This window comes from Muntiacus reevesi, chromosome 10 (assembly GCF_963930625.1).
Source record: "Muntiacus reevesi chromosome 10, mMunRee1.1, whole genome shotgun sequence".
Classification (NCBI taxonomy): Eukaryota; Metazoa; Chordata; class Mammalia; order Artiodactyla; family Cervidae; genus Muntiacus; species Muntiacus reevesi.
In genome coordinates this window covers 16,516,063-16,537,708 of record NC_089258.1, presented here as the reverse complement: position 1 = coordinate 16,537,708, position 21,646 = coordinate 16,516,063, and the positions used below count along the sequence as shown (strand labels likewise).

At 48.7% G+C, this 21,646-nt stretch overlaps 1 protein-coding gene across 3 annotated transcripts in view; it reads right to left on the bottom strand.

The window, feature by feature from the left end:
• Positions 1-21,646, bottom strand: part of FGD3 (FYVE, RhoGEF and PH domain containing 3) — a 40,433-nt gene that overhangs the window by 6,904 nt on the left and 11,883 nt on the right. For all 3 annotated transcript variants that reach the window (XM_065946742.1, XM_065946740.1, XM_065946741.1), the window contains exons 4-14: positions 17,125-17,214; positions 16,307-16,443; positions 14,144-14,300; positions 12,797-12,935; positions 12,199-12,257; positions 9,332-9,478; positions 8,896-8,988; positions 7,640-7,719; positions 6,362-6,392; positions 5,329-5,436; positions 4,237-4,299 (exon numbers count right to left, since the gene is read on the bottom strand). In XM_065946742.1, the coding sequence (XP_065802814.1) occupies positions 4,237-4,299; positions 5,329-5,436; positions 6,362-6,392; positions 7,640-7,719; positions 8,896-8,988; positions 9,332-9,478; positions 12,199-12,257; positions 12,797-12,935; positions 14,144-14,300; positions 16,307-16,443; positions 17,125-17,214 (1,104 nt within the window). The remainder of the gene's footprint in view (positions 1-4,236; positions 4,300-5,328; positions 5,437-6,361; positions 6,393-7,639; positions 7,720-8,895; positions 8,989-9,331; positions 9,479-12,198; positions 12,258-12,796; positions 12,936-14,143; positions 14,301-16,306; positions 16,444-17,124; positions 17,215-21,646) is intronic.

Below are 21,646 nucleotides of genomic sequence, written 5' to 3'. Positions count from 1 at the left end.
GACCAAAGGGGCTTCTACGGTATCCCTGAGGGCCAGGGAGTAGGCAGGGGGCTGGAGGGCCAGGGCTGGCCCACAAGATGGAGGAGAGGCTGTAGTGGGCCAGGGGTGTGTGGCCAAGAGCTCGGCCTGTGAAGGTCACCAGGGACCCTGTCCTGGTCAGAGGGACAGAGGGCAGTTCCCAGAGCAGGGCATCTTGGGGCTGGGGCAACCCTCCTGGCTTCCTTTGTCAGGCAGCATCTCAGTGCTCAGACAGGGTTCAGGCTAGGTACCAGCTGCCTCCGTGCTGAGGACTATAAGCCACCGTGGCCCACCATTGATCCACTACCCCACGCAGTTCCCAACACTGAAAGTTGGTGACCAGGTGGCTGGGGTGAGCCCACCTCCGTTGTTGGGGACAGGTCTTCTTGGCCAACCATACTTCCTGTTTGGATAAGGATCCAGAATAGGCCAACAAAAGGGAGAGGCTTAGATTTTTTCCCTGGGTGTGGAGGCGTTGGAAAAGCTGGGCCAAGTCTAACCGGGGAGGTGTGGAACCGTGGCTTTCTCCAGTAACAGCCAAGTGACTCCACCCGCAGCCCTCCAAACACGCAAGCGTGGGCCTGGGAGGAGGTATTGTGCCAGGGCCTGTTTCACTAAGCGTTTTCTCTTCAGCAGATTCACTTACAAAGCAGGGAAGCAGGAGGAAAATTCAGGTTAAGAAATGGGTCCCAAACAGTGGTCCTGACAACCAGCCCCGGAAGATACAGCCACACAGTTATCATCCGTCCTGAAGGGTGTGGACATAGGCCTACGTCTTAGGCCCTGCCTGGTGAGGTCCAGCCCCTCTTCCTCCCGTGGGCAGCTCTGTTTAAGGGCCCTGGAGGGTGAGTTGTACTAAATTTGTGCATGCTGAGGAGAGGGTGGCAGGGAGGGGTCCCTGTGTGGTCACGGTGGGTCAGGGGCCCTGGGAGGCCTTTTGGACTTTGAAATTTCTGTGCTTCTGTGAAGAGAGGTGTAATTTTTACAGAACAGGGAAGTCTCTGGATTCTGCAAGGCCACCTTGCAAAACTTCCTGGTTTAGCTTCTCTTAGGAAAGACAACTTGTAGAAATTGTGTGTCTGAGGACAACACCAGGAAATTAAACCAGCACACCAAGAGTGAGGTCACATTTCCTCTCCAAAAGCTTATATCTGGCATGTTGTAGCAAAGATCACTCTTTCTAGTGTCAGAATTAAAACCCACTTTGGGGCGCTTTCCACAAATACCCACTGAGTACGTCTTGGACTCACCTTATATGGCAGGAGCTTCACTGAGTTGCCCTGGGTCCACTAAAATCTGTGCTCACCGGAGACACAAATGAGAAAAACCATGGCCAGGCCACATGTGCCGGGGTCAGAGCTATGAGTCTGAACCTGAACTGTGATCTCAAGCATCTGCGAGTCAGAGATGCTGCAGAGCCCTGAGACGGCTGAGCCCCTAGGTGGGAGAAAGAGGGGCAGCCTGCTCATCTACTGACTGTCGTTGTCACTGCCCAGCAGGTCTGCAGCCTGGCCTGGACACACCCCTGGACTGGGCTGAGGCCCTGACCCTCAGGAGCTCTCAGTTTCCTTTTCACCTATAAAAGGAGTTGGGCGACCAATCAGAGGAGCACCCAAGTGGCCAACAGGCACCTAACATAGTTTCTCTCTTTTTCCTATCCAGGCGAAGGTAAGGGTGGAGGGTGAGGAATTGCCCAAGGCCTCAAGTCAGGACCCACTCCCAGGTTAAAACATTAAACATGTGACCTTCAGGTCCTTCCAACTAGAACATTCTCCAGTGGGCGCTGCCTGCCCCATGTGCCAGCCACACCTCCTGCTTCTCTCTGCCTGCCTTGGCACTGGATCCTCCTCAGGCCCGCCTCCCTGACCACGCAGCCTGCAGCCATTCCACCTCTGCTTGCATCCCAGGGCTGAGGCCTGCTATGGACTCGCCCAGCAAAGAATGGGGGTTGCTCATGGCTCTTGAGGCCTTGTAGCCCACCCCAGGCTAAGAGTCAGATAGCAGAGGGCCCTGCATGGGATCCAGCTCAGCTTCCCTGTGAAGGCAGAGAGAGGCAGTGCTTTATGCAAAGGGCCAGCACGGAGGTTGTCAGAGACAACCAAGGGACCCAGGGGCTAACTGGAAAACTGCAGAGGCCCTATCTGTCATTTCTCTCTGGTCAGCTGCACAGAGGAAGCCTGAATGTGCGGATTGCTTTTCATGATGTGCCTAGACGTTCCTGAAAGGAGCCCAGTAGCACAGTGCAAGCCTTACATGTATGGTTTTGTGATTCATAAAGCTGATAATGGGCTGCTTCATGAGGGAAACACTTGTCAGTGATCCTGGGGTCAGCCGTGAAGGCCTCACAGATGACATCTTGGGGTAGAGCAGACATAATTGAGGCATTCTGCACAGAGGGGGAAGCAGGTACACAGGCCCTGGGACATGACTAAGTGAGGGGGACCAGGGCCTGGTCGGGGAGGGTGGGCTGGAAAGAAGGCAAGGCGAGACAGCGTCATGATGCAGGAAGTCTCTCAGGGAGTTTGAAGGACTGTGATAAGACCATCTCAACCCAGCGGACCATGTGACTTTTAGATTTCCTGACTTTGAGTTCAAGCAAATTAGCACAGGCTGCTTTTGACCCCCACTGCATACTTTGTGGCAGCAGTATCACTCAAATAAGGGGGTTCCTTCCTCTCAATTGGTCCCTGAACCCCATCATGCTCTAGAAAAGCTATATCTTTCCCTCAGAGCCCAAGAACTTCTCAGGGTTTTCCCAGTGCCTGCAATCCAAGACATGTCAGGTCAGGGGCCATATATGACCTGGAAAAGCCTCTGCTCTTATCACAGAGCTGGGCAGACACTGGTGCATCTGTTCTGGGGCCTCATCAGGGGCCCAATGCTATCAATGCATGGATGTTGTGGGAGGAGGAGACTAGTTTTCTTACTAAAAATCTAAGTCAGGATAGGAACACTTACTCCCCATGACAAGCTAGGCAGCTGTCCCCTCCCTCTGCTGCTATCCCAGGAAAAGTCCAGTCACACCACAAAGTTTGGAGTCGAAGGCTAGGTCTCCTCACCTGTCAAGCCCATTTCCACTTCCTAAAATGAGTTGTCCTTCACAACCACCAACCTAGGATGGCGGTAATGACCAGCAGGGTGGCCCTTGTAGCCAGAAAAGAAGGAGCTGTAGAAGTTGGTGCTAAATTCAGGCAGACTTTGCTGTCCGACTGGGGTGCACGTGCCCCCAAGGGAATGGTCCTGATAAGGGTGTGAGAAAGAGAAGTGCGGGAGAGAAGGAGAGGCAGGCATGGTGGAGAGAATATGGGGGCAGTACTGACCCACCCACGGGAGATGTTCCTTTCTGGAAGCAAATACCGTTAGGTGTCAGACTGGGCCTCAGGCCCCCACTCCTTCTGAGCCTGGAAAACTGAGGAATAGGGCCAGGTGGCGCTAGTGGTAAGGAATCTGCCTGGAGATGCTAGTTCGATCCCTGGGTTGGGAAGATCCCCTGGAGAAGGAAATGGCCACCCACTCCAGTATTCTTGCCTGGAAAATACTATGGACAGAGGAACCTGGTGGGCTACAGTCCAAAGGGTCACAAAGAGCTGGACACGACTGAGCATGCACACACAAGGGCAAAGCGAGGGTGCCCAGGAGAATGCCCTCTCAGGATGCAGGGTACAGCACCTCCCTGGTAGTCTAGGGTTATAACTGTCATCAGACTTCATGACGCTTAGGCCCTGTGGTTAATAATGACGCTCCCCTGTACTGCATACTCACTGCATGCAAGGCACTCCCGTTGGCCCTCCTGCTTAATCTCCCAACCAACAGAGTGGGTGGGCCTCAGGCATAGTCCCATGGCCTGGCCCTGTCAGAGTGGGGACAAGGACACAGGCTGTCCCTGGACACACCATCCTTGCCCACACTGATTGAGCATGCTGAAGGCCAGGCATCACCTTGATGCACATTCATCCAGGGCTATTCTATTCATGGTAAAGAGCACAAGTCTTCAGAAGATCTTAGCTGTAACCTCCACCCACCTCAAAAAATGGACATTTGGGTCCCAGCAGGCTTACCCCAGCCCTCTCCCGACAGGCGCCAGAGGCCATCACTGTAAGGACCCAGGTCCCATGGAGTGGGGGGAAGGCTTACCCCTAAGGACTCACCCTCAGGTCACCCTGGTCTGACCCCAACTTCCACCTCCCACCCATGCCAACAGCTGAGGGGGTCACTCACCCCTGAAGCTCCCCCTCCACTGTTGGCTGGCACTGCGGGCACCTCGGAGCTGGGGCTCATCATCTGGAAGGGACAGAGACAGCTGGCATGGGCAGAGGTTCCACGGTCACATGCTGACGTCCAGTGGAATGTTGGAATACCACCATTTCTTCCGTCTGATCACAGGGTCAGGAGAAAGACTGTCGGGGCCTAGCGTTTGCTGTGATTTTTGACAATCAGCCCCTCCCTGGCCTGGCTGAGGACTGAAGGCGTCCCAGAAGAGTTATCATTTCCCAGCTGGGGGTGGGGGAAGGTGGGCAGGTATGAAGCTTCTCAAGGCCCATTGGGCCTGGCTGGCTACATCACACCACGTGAGGTGGCCCTGGGTTCTAGCTCCTTCTTCAGGCATCCATGGAGAGCTCAGTGCCCTGCCTTCTATGGTCAGGCTCTGCCTCCACATCAACTTTAATAGCAGGCACGGGGTGGGGCAGGGGCATCCTGTTTTCAGGTCACCTCTGTTCAAGCTAGGAGACAGTGCTTTTCCTGCCTGGGGATGAAACAAAGTTTTCTTCCAAATAGTCCAGAAAGCAGACAAAATGGAGATTTGATGCAAATATTAAGTGGATAACGAGGTGGCCTGTAGGCCACAGGGAGGACCAACCAGGCCTGGTGTCTGGGACTCAGAGCTGTTGGGCCAGTCTGGGCTGGGCATCAGGGATGTCTCTGAGGACTCTCACCATGAAGTCATGTTTGGTTGTGCCCACACAGAGGGGATGGCCAAGGCCAGGGCCACCTATCTGGCCGTGGGTGGGGATCCTGCTTCCCTGCTCCCCCCAGGCCTGGGGACCACTCCCCGTTGGGAGGAAACCACGCCTGCTGATACGATCACAGCCCCTAGAGCACGTGAGAGGACAGCGGATCACGTAGCAGCTTCATCCAGCCCTGTCCTTCCCTCCCTTCGTTCTGAGTGCTGACCACACCTGCGGGGAGCAGGGGTCCCCACATGGATGCTCAGTAAAGGTGGGCACGAGGAGAGTGTGGGGACCAGCTTCCCTCCCCGATACCAGTCCTTGTGGAAAGGGCCTAGGTCACCCAACAGGTGCTGGCTCTCACAGGGGGTTCTGGAGTGAGGGGGGAATTCTCATCCTGGCTGAAGGAGCCACTGAAGGCCTTGAAAGTCTGGCTGTTCTGCTTGTGTTTCTCAATGGTGGCTTGAATGACCTGAAACAAAACCACAAAGAACAAGGGCCCTCAGAGAGCATTCCGGAAAGGTCAGGACAGGGTCCTACGGTCATTGCCTTTTCCCCTGACCAACAGCCTCACATTTTGGCAGAAGCCCTCACTATAACGTAAGAAAACAAGGCCCAGGGATGTGACCAGTGACTGACCAGGTCCCCACTCCAGTTCCCATGGATCCCAATGCCACCCCACATGCAGTGGCTCCGAGCCAAAAGCAGACACTCTCTGGGAACCTTTTATGTGGATTTGAAGCCGAGTTTCCATTTCCTGAAACAGCATTATTACCATCTAGTATCTGTCTGAATTTCCTTTTTCTCTTCTCACTTAGATTTCTCTTCTATGAATTTTGTGAGCCACACTTCACTAATGGTTAGCGTTTGGCCTGGTGGTGGTCTGCCAACCCCGCTCACTGTCTTGGTCTTCACACTGCCTTGGCCCTCCTGACCTATGTCCCCACCATGGCCAGCTCTGAGCTGAGCCTGCTCTGGCTGCCCCATGATGCTGCCTGGCCTGTCACTGGAAGCTCAGACTCCATCCTAGAAGTCAAACTGCTCATCCACACAGTGCTTCGCTCCTGCCAGCCGTGGAGAGAAAGGTGACACAGACCCGCCTTCAAACTGCCAGCCAGTAGGGATTCTCCCCAGGGTGAAGGCACCGCCCTGCATTCCCTCCTCCAGGCCTTTACGTTTATTTACTGAGGAGGAGCCCCAAATAAGAGAATGGATTCAAAGTTTTGTGGAGTCAGAAGGTACTTAGAAGCTTGGTCGATCCATCACTTCAAGGTGGACAGATGGGTGGGCAACACCTGAAGGGCCACAGGGCCATCCCATCCCTTGTTCCAGAATGAAATGACTATGCTGCTCAAGAATTTGGTCATTTGGTGACTTTAAACCTTTAGGAGCTTTACCTGAATCCATTCTTTCTTCTCCTCTTCCGTCCTATAAAAGCCAAAACAGTATTTTATCAATTTGGTCTTGAAAGTGAAAGTGAAGTCACTCAGTCATGTCGAACTCTTTGCAACCCCATGGGCTGTAGGGCTCCTCCCAGGAGCTCAGGAACCCCAGGCTCCTCCATCCATGGGATTTTCCAGGCAAGAATACTGGAGTGGGTTGCCATTTCCTTCTCCAGGGGAGCTTCCTGACCCAGGGATCAAAACCTGGTCTCCCACATTGTAGGCAGACGCTTTACCATCTGAGCCACCAGGGAAGTCCTAATTTTGTCTTAGATACTTACTGTAAACCATCTGACTCCTCTCAGCTCTGCAGCAAACGCCTGAGCTGCTCACTGCCTGGAAGTACAACTCAATGTTTGGAAGAGTGGCCCCACAGGCTCTGAGACAATGAAGCCAGTATCACCAGATGCAGTCAGGTTGAGTGTGGCCAAGCGGAGCTAGGTATGGCCATGTGGGTTCAGGACGGTTCAGGTGTACCCAGACGAAGTCAGGTGTGACTATATGTGTGGTTAAGCTTGGTATGCAGAACCCTCTGCAGTGGATGTAAATCAACACCTCCCTGGGCCACAGTGGGTCATAGATGGGCTCTCCCATGTACTGCTGCAAGTCAGAGAGAGCCTGGCACCATCTTACAAGGTAGTGTGACAACAGCCACCAAAACTTAAAGTGGACATGCTACCCTTTGGCCAGCAATTCCACTTCAAGAGTCTGCCAGATGTACATAACTAGACATCTGTACAAAGCTTGATTCATGGACACTGCTTGCAGCACCATTTGCAACAACAAGACCCCGGGGAGCCTAGATGCCCATCAGTGGGAACCAGCCAGTGACCATATTGGAAAATTATCCTACTTTAGAAAATGGTGATCATATATGGAATGATTTCTGATAAGTGAAAAAAGCAAGATGCAGAACAGACTAGACAGAAAATGGTCATCTGTGATTTTTAAAAATAGATACATGTATGTATGTATGGGGACAAAAATTCCAGAAGGATGCGTCAGAGATGGTTAAAAATGTCTGCTGGAGGTGGGGAACAGGAGGTGGGCAGAGGCCTAATTTTCACTGACTTCCCCTTAGTACTGTTAACATTTTAAACCACAAATAAGCCAGTCAAATGAATAAATAAAAACACATCAAAAGATTATCCAGTTTAGAAAAGGAAGCCATCTGCTAAAATTTCAGGTCAAACACATTCCCACAGCAGCAGACACCGAGGCAGCTGATCCTACCGAGTTTGTAGCTCCAGGGACCTTTTCTTTCCAGTTATGATGAATGTGTGGGCTGCACCTGACTTGACAATATCCTGCACCTAAAGGAACACAACCAAGGACAAAGCAAAAACAAAAACATGTGTCACTTAGCAGGTCCTGGACTGTGGACTCACACTGTCACTCAGACTTGGAGGGTTTTCCCTGAGAAGGGGGCAGAGGTGACCCAGTGGGTCTGCACAGAAGGTGTCCAGCTTAGGGTCATGGTTGCTGTGGGTGACTGTATGAGTCAGTCCATGGGAGAGGGTGGACCACTGCCCTGCTGAGGACCACTGCCCTGCTGTTCTTGGAACTGTGCCGGCCAAATAGTCTGTTCTCGGGGTTTCCCAGCACCCCAAGAACCACAAAGGTAACCCCAAACACTCCTGACACACAGGATGGAAATCTTAGAAGAGCCAGGAGGACCCCCACTTCTCTGCAGGGGTTTCTGAGGCCCCATGGGCAGGTACCTTGGATCCAGGGGCATCTGCAACAAGGAGCCATCCTTCATCCCCTAGATCCCTCATTCCCTCAGCCCTTGGCTGGATGTGGCCCACAGGCAGGCCACTATCAGAAGGGATTTTTTTTTTTTTTGGTATCATTAGCAAATCTTTACTTTTCAGAATAACTAAGTACTTTGCTTTAGCCAGCATTTTTGGAGTGCCTGTTAATTCAAAGTACTCCCCCACAGGAGAAGGGGCACTGATTCCAACTCCAGTAGCCGCATAGCATAAGACACAGATGGACTCAAGGAAGAGGGCCAGCAAGGACAACAGGCTGTCTGGATTTGGGGTATAGGTGTCAGCAGAACCTCATTCAGGTTCCAGATTGGTGCAGGAGTGGAGGGAGCATAGGACCAAGGACCAAAGAACAGACAGGATGGGCACCCTGTATCTGTATTCACCTCAAGCTTCACTTAGAGTCTGTAAAGGGGGCCCTGAGTGCTGGGGACAGGCGACAGCTTGGTCCTGCCATGGCCCTTCAGCCTGCCAACACGAAGCCTACACGTGCGGGCAGGTAGGCCAAGCGGAGGGGCCAGGATCTTGCCCACTCAGTCCAGGATGCCAGGATAAGGAGCCCTCAGAGATGTTCCAGCACGCCTGGATCAGGACAGAAGCAAGGCTCAGAGAAGCAGGCAGATGACCAGTTGCACAGCGGTAAGTGGCTAGAGCCCAGTGTCCCTACACCTGCTCGGTGCTCTCCCAGGAGGACAGATTGCGTGGGAGGGGCTCACCCACCTGGAGGCCGGAAATGTCCATCTTCTCCCGGACACTGAACTTCTGGCCCATAAGCCGCAGTTTGGGCACACAGTAAAGGATCATGCTGTTGAACTGCGATAGGGACGGGCAGGCAGGCGATGAAGGGCGTCTGACCCCAGAGTGGAGCACCCTAGGGAGGAGGTGGGGCGTGGCCCTGGCGGTGGTGGACAGGGCTGGGCGGGGCTGGGATGGATGTGGGCGTGGCGAGGGCATGCTAGGGGGAGGGCTGAGGGTGTGGCTTAGCGGATGGGCGTGGCTTTGCCGCTGGTTGGGTCTGGGCTGAGTGAGGGTGTGGCTGAGTGACCGGGTGGGTCAGGACTCTGCATCTGCGCTGGGTGAGGTGAGGCAGGGTTGTGGCTCTGCAGCTGGGTTGGGTAGGAGTGGGCAGGGCTGGAGTGATTGGATGGGGGCTCACCAGGAAGAGGTGGCGGTCCTGGGTGGTGCCATTCTTGGCGGACAGCTTCTGGATGTGGCCCTCCTTGATCAGCTCGTTCGCAGGGTTGACGATGTCTTCCTCCCCACCCAGTCTCTCGTACACCTCCAAAAGCTTGTGCATTTTCTCCTAAGAGAGACACGGGGCTCAGGCAGCTGCACAACCACAGGGACTGGAGGCCTGCCATGGCTGGGGACCCAGAGATGAGTGGAACCCAGAGATGAGTGGAACCCTGCCCTGCAAGTGTGGACCAGAAGCAAGATGAGACCATGAGCCTGTGTACAACCGGATGTCAGGGAAAACACGGGTGACACTCAAGTTGGGCCCTGAATAGAAGCTCACCTCGCATGTTAACAATAACTATTCAATTATAACAGCAGCTAGCACCATTGCTATGTGCCCTGCCCTGTTCTACACAGAGTGTATTTAATACACATGGTGTATTTAACCTAATTCTAGCACGGGTTCTATGAGGCAGATCCCATTATTATCCTCAACCTGTAGACAGAGAAACTGAGACACAGAGAAATTAAGTAAGTTGCTGGAGGTGCTTCAGCTAGAGAACTGGCACTGGCTCTCTTGGCCTCCACATTGCATGCCAGTGCCTTCTATGGGGAGGCAGTGAAGGCCTTTGGGTCAGAGGGGATATGCTGGGCCCCTCTTGTGTTTTAGCCTTACTGGGTTTCCTGTTCCACCCTCAGATGGCCCAGGGCCATGATAAGACCAGACCTCTGCCTATCCTCAGGTCATCTCCCTCTCGCCTCAAGACTGGGTTGTGTGGTCATATGAACAACCAGCTCCCCTGGGGTATGAGGGGAGAGGATAGGCAGTTCATTGTTCCAGCTCTGGGCTGAGAGGCGCCTAAGCCAGGAATGAAGGAATGAACACAGCAAAAGGCAGAGCTGAGCCTAAGGACCCTTAACCCAGCAACAAGGAGAGTGGATCCACCATGCTACAGCAGCCACTGCCCTTGGATCTGGCCAGTCTTAGCCCACATGCCCTGGAAGCTGGTTGGGTTAGTTGACCCTTCTGTCTCTGGTATGGAAACAGGTGGTAGATATGGGCATGGAAGCAGAAAGGGAACCCCAGCATATAGAATAAGGAGGAGCAGACAAGGCAGGCATGCAGATGGCATGTTGGAGAGCTTGTGTGTGTACTTGGGAGGAAATGGCCAGTCAGGAGGGTTCTAAATAGGGAGTGACAAAATAAGCAACCCAAAGAAGGCTCTGGGCAGAGAAAGGTGGATCAGAGTCCAGGGAGACGGGAGGTGGGGAGGCTGCAGTGGTGGTCCAGGTTGGGGAGATTATGGATAGATAGGTGGATGCATGAAGAGGCTCCTATGAGCACACACTGATAAACCGTCCCCTGCACCTGAGAAGAGCCCCCAGACTGTCACAGAGGCCTCACCAGACTTGGAGTGAGAACTGCCACATGGTGAATATGTTATAGTGTGACGGGAGTCCATCCCATGCCCCTCAGAGATGTAGGCCCACAGTGGCTCCTGCAAAAGTCCATGGGCTCTATGTGACCTCATGACCTTGGAGTTCCATGAAGCAGCTCTTTCTCCTCCGTTAGATTTAGTGTTGGGGAGAAAAAGACAGGAAATTAGATTTTAAAGGATCTAGAGTAAAATGTTGCCTGTTTTGGTTACTGTGGGTACCCCCAAAGCAGACCCAATCCTGGGGAAAGTCAGGTAGGAGGACATAGGACATGGATCACACATAACAAGAGCTGCCCTAAAACAGACTGCCCATCTCTCATTTCTCACTGTTGAGAGATGTGTGGTCAAAGAAATATTTCCCTTTCTTTCTCATCTCAAAAAACAGCAGTGCCCATGTGAAAGTAAATAGGTCCCAGGACTGAGGGAACCAGGGCTGGATAGAGACTGTGGCAGGCTGGAGAGCCAGTTCACTGAGGATATCTCACCTCATCCCAAGTTGAAGTGTGGCCCTGGGGCTTTCAGAGTTTTCCAGTAAAGCCAAGAATTTGGAGTCTCCTGTGAAGTGCCTTGATCTAAAATTCTGGGTAAGGACTTAGAAATTCTTACACCATGTCCAGGCAGCGTGCAGGTCAAACAAGGGCTGTGATGAAACAATGCCAGCTGGGTCAAAAGATGTTGGTATGAGCTAGGAGGCCTCCCCATCTGCAGACCCCATTGCTCAGAGGTGTTAGATCAACAAGAGGACACCTTCAGGCTGTACTTGGAGATGGGGCCTTTGGTAGATGATTAAGTTTAGATGAGGTCATGGTCATGGGGTGGAGAGAGGATCACGATGAGATTAGAGCCCTAATAAGAGAGCCACCAGAGAACTTGCTCTTTCTTTTTGCCATGTGAGGACAGCGAGAAGCTGGCTGTCTACAAGCCAGGAATCAAATCCATCAGCACCTTGATCTTGGACTTCCAGCCTCCAGAATGGTTAGAGTAAATGTCTGCTGTTTAAGCTGTCTAGTCTACAATACTTTGTTATAGCAACCCCAGCTGACAGAGCTTGAATGAATGAATGAACAATCAAATGAGTGATGTGAACACTGAGATCTAACATTGGACTGTACCAGGTCTTGTTCTGAGCAGTTTATGTAGAGTGATTTGATCCCCACAATCCCCAGTGAGACAAGTTTTGTCAGTGACTTCATTTTACAGGTGGGGAAACTGAGGCACAGGGTACTGTATAACTTACTAGCAATCATCAAGCTAGTAAGGGGCAGGCCTGTATAGCTCTCAGCAGAGCCTCTGTCTTCCTGGGGGCAGGTGGGTGAGTGTGCATACTGACGATGCTTCGCCCACCCTGTGCTTGCTCTGCCCTAAACTGCTGGTTCCTCAGGCGTCTTCTGGGGATGCCCACACTCACCATTTTCCGAATGGCAGCGTTGGAGTGGTTGGCAGCTGTGGAGATGAGCTCCAAGGATCCTGCAGAAAGACGACAGAATCTAGCTACAGGGCACCTGGTGGCTCCGCACAGGTCCTTACCCCATGAGGCTGAGTGCCAGTTTCTGCCCTGCTCCTGTCCTTTCCCATGGGTGCTCATGAGAACTGGCCCAGGGTGGGGCAGTGCAAGCTTGCAGACATGTCCCATTTGCTGGGGGTCTGCCATGGCTGGTGTTCCACTCCCCTGTGTAGACCCTGCCCCATGCTGCCCACCAGCCTCTGCCCATGCACCAGGCGCAGCCTTGCAGCTCCACAAGGTCCTCCATGAGCCCTAAGCTCTGCCAGCACTTAGCAGTTCCCTCCACAAGAATATCATCCTCTCCTCACACTGCAATGGGGCAGGGGAGGTTTTCCCTTCCACTCACTCAGTCACTTCCTGTTTAGGGGTCAGCTGGATCTCTTTCCTTCTCTGTCTCTGTCTCTCTGTCTATGCCTCTTTGTCTCTATCTTTCTGTCTGTCTGTCTCTCTCGATGTGGGTTTTCAGCAGGAGCCCCAACTCCCACCGCCCAGGCCAGCTCACTCTCTGCATCCTTCCAGTCTGGGGCGTCCTCTGGGAGCCTCTTCAGATAGTCCTTGAGCAGCAGCTCGTAGCGGGGGACCCTCTGCACGGGCTCCAGCATGTGATGCTGCAGTGTTAGGTTTCCACACATCTCCTGCTTCTGTGGGGTAGATAGAGGAGGTGTGGGGCACCCATGGGAAGGCATGTGGCTCCCAGGCACACTCCACACTTCCAGCTTTTGCAGCCCCCAGAAGGCTGCCCGGAGTACCCACAATCGACTGACCGCAGGCCGCATCTTACACAGAGGAAACTGAGACTTGGAGAGGTTGAACAATGGGGCGAGGAGCTGCACCCCAGGCAGGCCTGCTCTAGACCCAGTGCTGGCACTTTTATATACATCCTCCTTGGAGACTGTTCTGTGTGGACAGCTGGGAGGGCCCAGCTGTAAGTGAGCGGGTGAGGGTGTAGGTGTTGCAGGTAAAAGGGGAGAAAGGAGCACTCGGAATCAGAGCTATCCTCTCTGGGGAGAAAGGGGGATGCTGAGAGATGCAGGCAGATCCAGGACTCTATACTAAGAAATCATGAGTGATCTGATTACAGTGGGATCTGGGGAAAACCCAGAAAGTTATCAAGGGGCCACCCCAGATCTGAACCTGTCCTTCAAAGCCTTAGCACAGAGGGCTCAGTGCCCATTAACTCTTCAGGGTACAGTGAGGAATGTAGATGCACATATACATGTGTATGTACACATGTGCACATATGTTACATATGTGCATATATGCATGTGGGTGCAGGTGGCTCATACTTGAAATATTTTTTTTAAAATTACTTTATTTAAAATTGGTGAATGTGGCCAATTAAAACCCTCAAATTTTGTATGGAAAACAAAATCATAAAGTTAAAAAATAAAACATCAATGGGGAAAAAAATTTGCAACACATTTGACAGTTAACAGCTGACATTCTTAACATGTAAAATCTACATGAATTAGTAAGAAAAAGACCAACAGGGCAGTAGACAACAGCAACCAGAGCTGTGAACAGTCTGTTTGCAGAAAAAGAGAAAGAAAAGATTGATGCAACATTTTCCTAAGTGTTTGCACCAGCCACTGAGGGATGCTCTGGAGGGAGACTGGCATTTGGATCCTGGTCCTATTGAATAATAGTATGTGATGACATGATCACACAAACTTTTTGAGCCACCGTTTCCTCTTCCATGAAATGAAAATGATGATTTGTCTCTTGGAGTTATTTTAAAGATCAAAGCATTAATAGAGCATCTGGACACATCCCCCAATTTTACTGATTTCCTCCGTGTTGAAACACAAATCCATCACTGTGCCCATGAAGCAGAGGTGGGGCCACCTACCTGGATGCTTTGGACAATGTCCTTAAATACCAGTGAGCGCTGGGTCCAGGTGCTCACCAGCTCCATAGCCCGGTCGAAGTTCTTGACATATTCACCGTACATCTTGAGGAACGGGGCCAGCTTCTGCAGGATATCTCCAAGTCGGGGGTTCACATCCCTTCACCAGGGAATGAGATCATCACACACATAGTTCCAGTGAAGGGCCAGGGTGGGACAGGGACTTCACAGGGAGCCATGGGACAATGGCCGGACTCCCAAGTCTGTGTGATGGTGGGCAAACTGGTCACCCTCTCTAAGCCTTACTTTCCTCTCCTATATCACATGGGATAGAAAATAGTGTGTTGCCTATAGGATCATGTGAGGTACTTCAACAGTGCAGTCACAGAACCATTGCTCAAAACCAGGAGCTGTTAGTAATAATGGAACCACTTGATGAGCCAGTTATCGAAGAGAACCAAGAAAACCCCGTTATACTTCTATATGAGCAACGATTAGAAACAATAGGATGATCTAATTCTGGCAATATCATGGGAAAGCAGCACTGTGTAATAATGATTGGTTTGGACAAGGATTTAGAAATAAATTTAAAGGAACCAAAAATATATTAATATATTAGACTTTAGAACTGTGGGGGGTTTATCCTAAAGAAATAATCCAAAACAACAACAAAAAAAGGCACAGGCAAAAAGTCATCCTCTGCAGCATTAGTAGGAATGGGCTTTAAAGGCAGAGGGGTAGTCCCTGGACTCTTGCACCATTATTACACAAGGAGTGTCTGTGTACTGACAGTCTCTTCAGGGCCTTGAGGGGAAAGTCATTTCTAGCAGGTGTGCACTGCATATCCAGCCCTGAGCTTTAACCTCATGGCCTTGTACACAGTATAGCCTGCTCTGCAAGTGGAGCATGTCCTTCTAAATATTTACAAATTGACCTGGATGCTTGCTGAGCCTTGCAGGTGCAGGGACATCCCCCAGTCAAGCCCCTGGCCTCTGGCCTCTATGTTCTCTCTGGCCTGGCTCTAGTTTAGAGAATGGACTCTTGGGGACACCACAGGCCTTGCAGCTGAGCTGTCCCTCTGCTGCAATTAAATGGAAGCAGCAAAAGGGACAGAGGGACAGCCCTCTGGGGACACTCATGAGAGGGAAAAACATCTTATTTTTTAAAGCAGAGGTGCAGTATATACTAGGAGGGAAAATAAACCCATAAGCATGGTCTATTCACTGGTGTTTGCAGACATCAAACTTCACTTAAATTCCACAAAGCCCTGGTTTGGTGGTTTTAGTTGTTAAGTCATGTCTGACTCTTGTGACCCCATGGACTGTAGCCCACCAGGCTTCTCTGTCCATGGGATTTCCCAGACAAGAATACTGGAGTGTTTTGCCAATTCCTTCTCCAGGGGATCTTTCTGACCTATCAATCACATCCACATCTCATGCATTGCAGTCTCCTGAATTGCAGGCAGATTTTTCACTGTCTGAGCCACCAGAGAAACCCAGACAATTCTATTTACAGTAGCACCTGCTCAATGTGCTCAGTCACATCTGACTCTTTTGTGACCCTGTGGACTATAGCCTGCCAGGCTCCTCTCTCCATGGAATTCTCAAGGCAAGAATACTGGAGTGGGTAGCCAATCCCTTCTCCAGGGGACCTTCCTGACCCAGGGATTGACCCCGAGCCTCCTGCATTGCAGGCAAATTCTTTACAGCTGAGCCATCAGGGAAGTCCTGAAGGGAATGGCAGAAGACCCGGGTTCAGTTCCTGGGTTGGAAATATCCCCTGGAAAAGGAAATGGCAATCCACTCCAGTATTCTTGCCTGGAAAATCCCATGGATAGAGGAGCCTGGTGGGCTACAGTCCAAGAGTCAGACATGACTCAGCAACTAAACCACCACCACCAATTTGCAGATGAAGAAGCTAAGACACTGAGAGGCCCTGGGGTCAGGGTTGGCTCAGGACCCTGCTAAAAAGAGCCTAGGACCCTAGGAGACAGGTTTCCCAGGTAGCTCCTGTTTTGGGGGCATGCAAAGCCCAGATTTAAAGGGAATATACAACAAAACACTGCAACAGGATCACTATGACCTTCAATCTCCAAAGGCACAGGAACCAAACGCCTGGGGAAATGTCAGCCCCTCCACTTTCCCAGGCACCCTGAGTTGCACTTACCACTCATTCGTGATCCGCGCCTGCAGCTCAGGCAGGAGGAAATGCCCATGGAAGCGATAGATGGAGGAGATGTTAGAGAAGATGCCTGTGGTGACTTCTGAAGGGATCCCTGCTTCTGTCAGCCGGGTGCAGAAAACCTAGGCATGGAGAAGCCCTTGCAGTGGTCACTAAATGTGGGTCACTGCAAATGGTTACAACATGCTTCTGCTACAGACATGGGAGCTCAGGAGAGGCTGCCATTGCCTTATGTTTTCTTAATGAAACTTCTGTTTCATCAAACTGCCTTAAAGAACCTTACGGTCTTAAAGCAAGCTTACTGATGGCCAAGAATTGGGAGTGAGGCAGGGACAGTCCCCTCTAGACTGAGACAGACCATCTTTCTTCCATCTGCCTTTCATGGGAAATGGATGGTCCGGATTTCCTTTCTCTGTTTTGTGAGCTACAAACAGAAGCAGCACCTGTCAAAGCCTGGTTTCTATTGGAGTTTTACTTCCTGTGCTCTTAAACCCCATGTTGCCAGGTGGAGAGGGAGAGTGCCACCCACTGTCATAGGGCATTTACATGCTCAGGTAATTTAACTGCCAGGAAGCAAAACCCCCAAGGTGACTAGACAAGACTTTTGCCCCAGAGCCACAAGTTGTGAAAGCAAAAACTAAAAATTTCTGGAGGAGACTTAAATATGTCCAAGTTTTAGTATTCATGTCAGGCATATTCCAACTGCAAGGCCTAGCCAATGCTAAGATAGAAAGTTTGCCTCTGAAACGGCCCACTGAAACTCTGGAAGTAGACAAAGCCAGGCTCCAAGCCAGGAGGGTTACCTGGTCTAGCAGGTGCAGCCGCTTCACATAGGTCTCCTCCGTGTGCAGGAGCTCCTGGGCAATGTGGAGCAACTTCTGAGGCTCAGAGCACTGTGAAGAGAAGAACTATAACTCACCTAGGTAAGGTGAGTTTGGGAGAGGCAGCACTGACACTGCATGCCAGGGATGACCTCAGGCCCCCAAAGATCGGAGGAAGCTGCTGGAACTGGGATGTGAGGCTCAGTTCTCACAGATGGAATTTCCAGGGAGGTTTCTGGGGGAGACAGAATAGTTTTTACCAATCCCCTCAAATCTTCTGCAGCCAAGAGAAAACTCTACCCTCCCAGGGCTTTGACTGCAGAGCAGCTACAATAGCCACATCAAAATATACTGTGGAATGACAGCATCAAGATGGCAAATTAGAAAGCTACAAGCCTCCCAATAGACACATGTAAAGATGCTCAACATCGTTAATTGTTACAGAGAAGCAAATCAAAACTATAATGAGGGTATCACCTCACACTGGTCAGAGTGGTCATCAGTCATTAAAAAGTCTACAAACTCCAACTCATAAAAATTAATGAAAAAAATAAAGGTTACAAATAAGAATATTAGAGAGGGTGTAGAGAAAATGGTACTCTCCTACACTGTTGGTGGGGATATAAGTTGATGTAGCCAATATGGAGTTTCCTCAAAAAACTAAAACTAGCGTTGCCACATGATCTTATAATCCCACTCCTGGGCATATGTCCAGAGAAAACTATAATTAAAAAAGATACATGTACCCCAGTGTTTATTGCAGCACTGTTTATAATAGCCAAGACACAGAGACAACCTAAACGTTTGTCAGCAGATAAATGGATAAAGAAGATGTGGTACATATATACAAGGGAATATTACTCAGCCATTAAAAAGAATGAAATAATGCCATTTGCAGCAACATGGACTAGACATTATCATACTAAGTGAAGTAAGTCGGACAGAGAAAGACCATGCGATATCACTTATATGCTTAGTTAGTTGTGTCCGACTCTTTGCAGCCTTATGGACTGTAGCCCATGAGGCTCCTCTGTCCTTGAGGATTCTCCAGGCAAGAATACTGGAGTGGGTTGCCATGCCCTCCTCCAAAGATATTGCTTATATGTGGAATATAAAATATGACACAAATGAACTTGTCTATGAAACAAAAACAGACTCACAGATATAGTGAACAGACTTGTGATTGCCAAGGAGAAGGGTGAGGTGTGGGAGGGATGAACTGGGAGTTTGGGATTAGCAAATGCAAACTACTATATATAGAATGGATAAATAACAAGGTTCTAGTGTATAGCATAGGAAACTACATCCAATATCCTGCGATAAACTATAATGGAAAACATTAAAAAGAATGTATATATATACATATATATATATGCATAACTGAATCACTTTACTATACAGTAAAAATTGACATAACATTGGAAATCAGCTATGCTTCAAGAAAATAAATTTACAAAAAAGAAAGCTCCAGGCCCTCCTTCTCCTACATAGACATGGAGTTAACAATATACAAATAAGAATACCTCTGTGAAATCTCAAGACAGCTGAGAAACTATGACTTCCAAGCCATTTTAAAACTAAGAAGAGATTCTACCAAGCAGAGAATGAAAACTGGTGTGTTTGGAACACCCTTTTACGTTCCTCCCCCAAGTGAAATAGCACGGCACAACTGGGAGGAACTCCCCCTCCCCATGATACTCCTCCCTCAGGATGAAAACAAGGGAGTGAACTGTATATCCAGTGTTCTGTCTCATCTGGAAGTTGCCTGAGGGATGGTTTCTGTCTTGCCAGACTTGGAATGCTCTCATGACCAGTGCCAGAGTTTGAAAGACACTGAAAACAGAGGCAAGAAGCATGTGAGAGCTGATGATCTGCAGGCAGATGCCAGAGGAGCAAGAGATCAGACAAAGTTTACTAAGTTTTAGAACTTCTAGCCTGTAAGATTTTTCCCTGCACAAAGCCAGCGTGTGAAGTCTGGGGAGATGGTTGTTTTTCAGATGCCCAAATTCCAGCAAAATATTACAAAGAAATAGGGAAACATGGTGTGTTTAAAAGAACAAAATAAAATTCCAGAAGCCAGCCCTAAAGAAGCATAGATCTATGAGCTGCCTATAAAAAAATTTTAAATACCTGTCATATAGATGCTTAATGAGCTAAAAAAAAAAAAAAAGGAACACCAATAGACAAGTGAAATCAGGAAAGTGATGCATGAACTAAATGAAAATATCGTTAAAGAGATAGAAACTATAAAAAAGAGCCAAACAGAAATTCTAGAGCTGACAATTTCAATAACTAGATTAAAAAATTCAATCTAGGTCATTTGAAATTATTAAGTCAGAGAAACAAAAAGAAAAACAATGAAGAAAAGCAAAGAGAGCCTCAGAAGTTTACGGAATACTATCAAATTGACCATATATGCATTATGACAGTCCCAGAAAAAGAGAGTGAAAGGAGCAGAGAGTTTACTTGATGAATTATTGGCTGAAAATGTCTCCCAAATGAAATGGACATACAAATTCAAGAATCTCATGGAACTCCAACTAGGACAAATCCAAAGAACCACACTGGGACCTATTATTAAAAAAGGTGGGGACGGGGGCAGTGGGATACTATATTTAAAGTGCTGAAGGAAAAAAAACAACAACTGTCAACCAAGAAAACCTTATTCAACAAAGTGGTTCTTCAAAAATGAAGAATAAAGACTTTCCCAAATAAGCAAAAGATAAAAGAGTTCATTATCACTAGACTTACTATACAAGAAATGCTGAAGGAAGTCCTTTAAGTTGTGAAAAGATGGTAGATAGCAACATGAAGTTATATAAGAATATAAAGTTCTTCAATAAAAATAAATGCATGAACAAATATAGTAACCTATACTATCATAATTTTTGGTACAAAATAACACAAAAAGGACAAAAACATTTAAAAACTATAAATCTATGTGAAAGGGCATACTGTACATATAAACATGTAATTTGTGATATCACATAGATCATCTGGTAGGGATAGCTATAAAGCAGAGCTTTTGTTTACCATTGAAGTAAGTTTTTACCAGCTTAAAATACAATGCTATAACTTTAAATATTTTATGTAATTGCAATAGAAAAAATATATAGAATATACACAAGGGGCAATGAGAAGGGAATCAAGGCATATTATTGCCAAAAAATCAGATAAACTTAAAAGAGGAAAGCAGTAAGAGAGGGACAAAAAAGTTACAAAGCATATAGAAAATGAAAAAGACAATAGTGAGTTCTTCCATATCAGTAATTTCCTTAAATATAAATGATTTAAACTCCCCAATCGAAAGATATGAATTGGTTGAACAGATTTTCTTTAAAAATAGCATTCAGTTATATGCTACCCACATGAAACTCGGTCTTCCAAGGTGGCTCAAGTGGTAAAGATCAACCTGCCAAAGCAGCAGATGCAGGAGATGAGAGTTTGATCCCTGGGTTGGAAAGATCCCCTGGAGTAGGAAATGGCAACCCACTCCAGTATTCTTGCCTGGAAAATTCCATGGACAGAGGAAGCTAGCAGGCTACAGTCCATGGAGTCACAAAGAGTCAAACATAACAGTGACTGAGCACACAGAAGAAACTCACTTTAGACTTAAGGATATACATCTGCTGTAAGTGAAAAATGTAAAAAGATATTTCACGGAAATGGTCAACAAATAGATCAGGAGTGGCCTACTTACATCAGACAAAATGGACTTTAAATAAAAAACCTCACACAATACAAAGACATTATATAATGATAAAGGGACCAATTCACCAAGAAGATATAAAAAGTATAAATATGCATCAAACCTCATGGTGGTGGTGGTTTACTTGCTAAGTCATGTCTGACTCTTGCAACCCCATGGACTGTAGCCTACCAGGCTCCTCTGTCTATGGGATTCTCCAGGCAAGAATACTGGAGTGGGTTGCCATTTCCTCCTCCAGGGGATCTTCCCAAACCAGGACTCGAATCTGGGTCTCCTGCATTGTAGGCAGGTTTTTTACCTCATAGCACCTAAATATATGAAGCAAACTTCAACAGATTAGAAGAAAGAAGCTGATTACAACAAAATAACAGTAGGAGACTTCAGTATTCTACTTTCAATACTGGATAGGACGTGCAAAATATCAATAAATAAGCAAGGGATTTGAACAAGTGTCTGAATCGAACAGACACGTATAGAGCTCTCTATCTAATAATGGCAGAACATACATTCTTCTCAAGTGCACATGGAAACCCTCAAGATCAGACCATGTGTTAGGCCACAAAACATACATTAACAAATTGAAGAAGATTGAAATTATATGAAATATCTTTTCCAATCACACCAGAATGAAACTAGAAATCGATAGCACAGGAAAACCTGGAAAATCCACAGATTTCTGGAAATTAGAGAGTACACTCTTTAACAACAGTCAAAGAAGTCACAAAGGAAATTAGAAAATAGCTTGAGACAAATGAAAATGAAAACACAACATATCAAAACTTATGGAATGTGGTA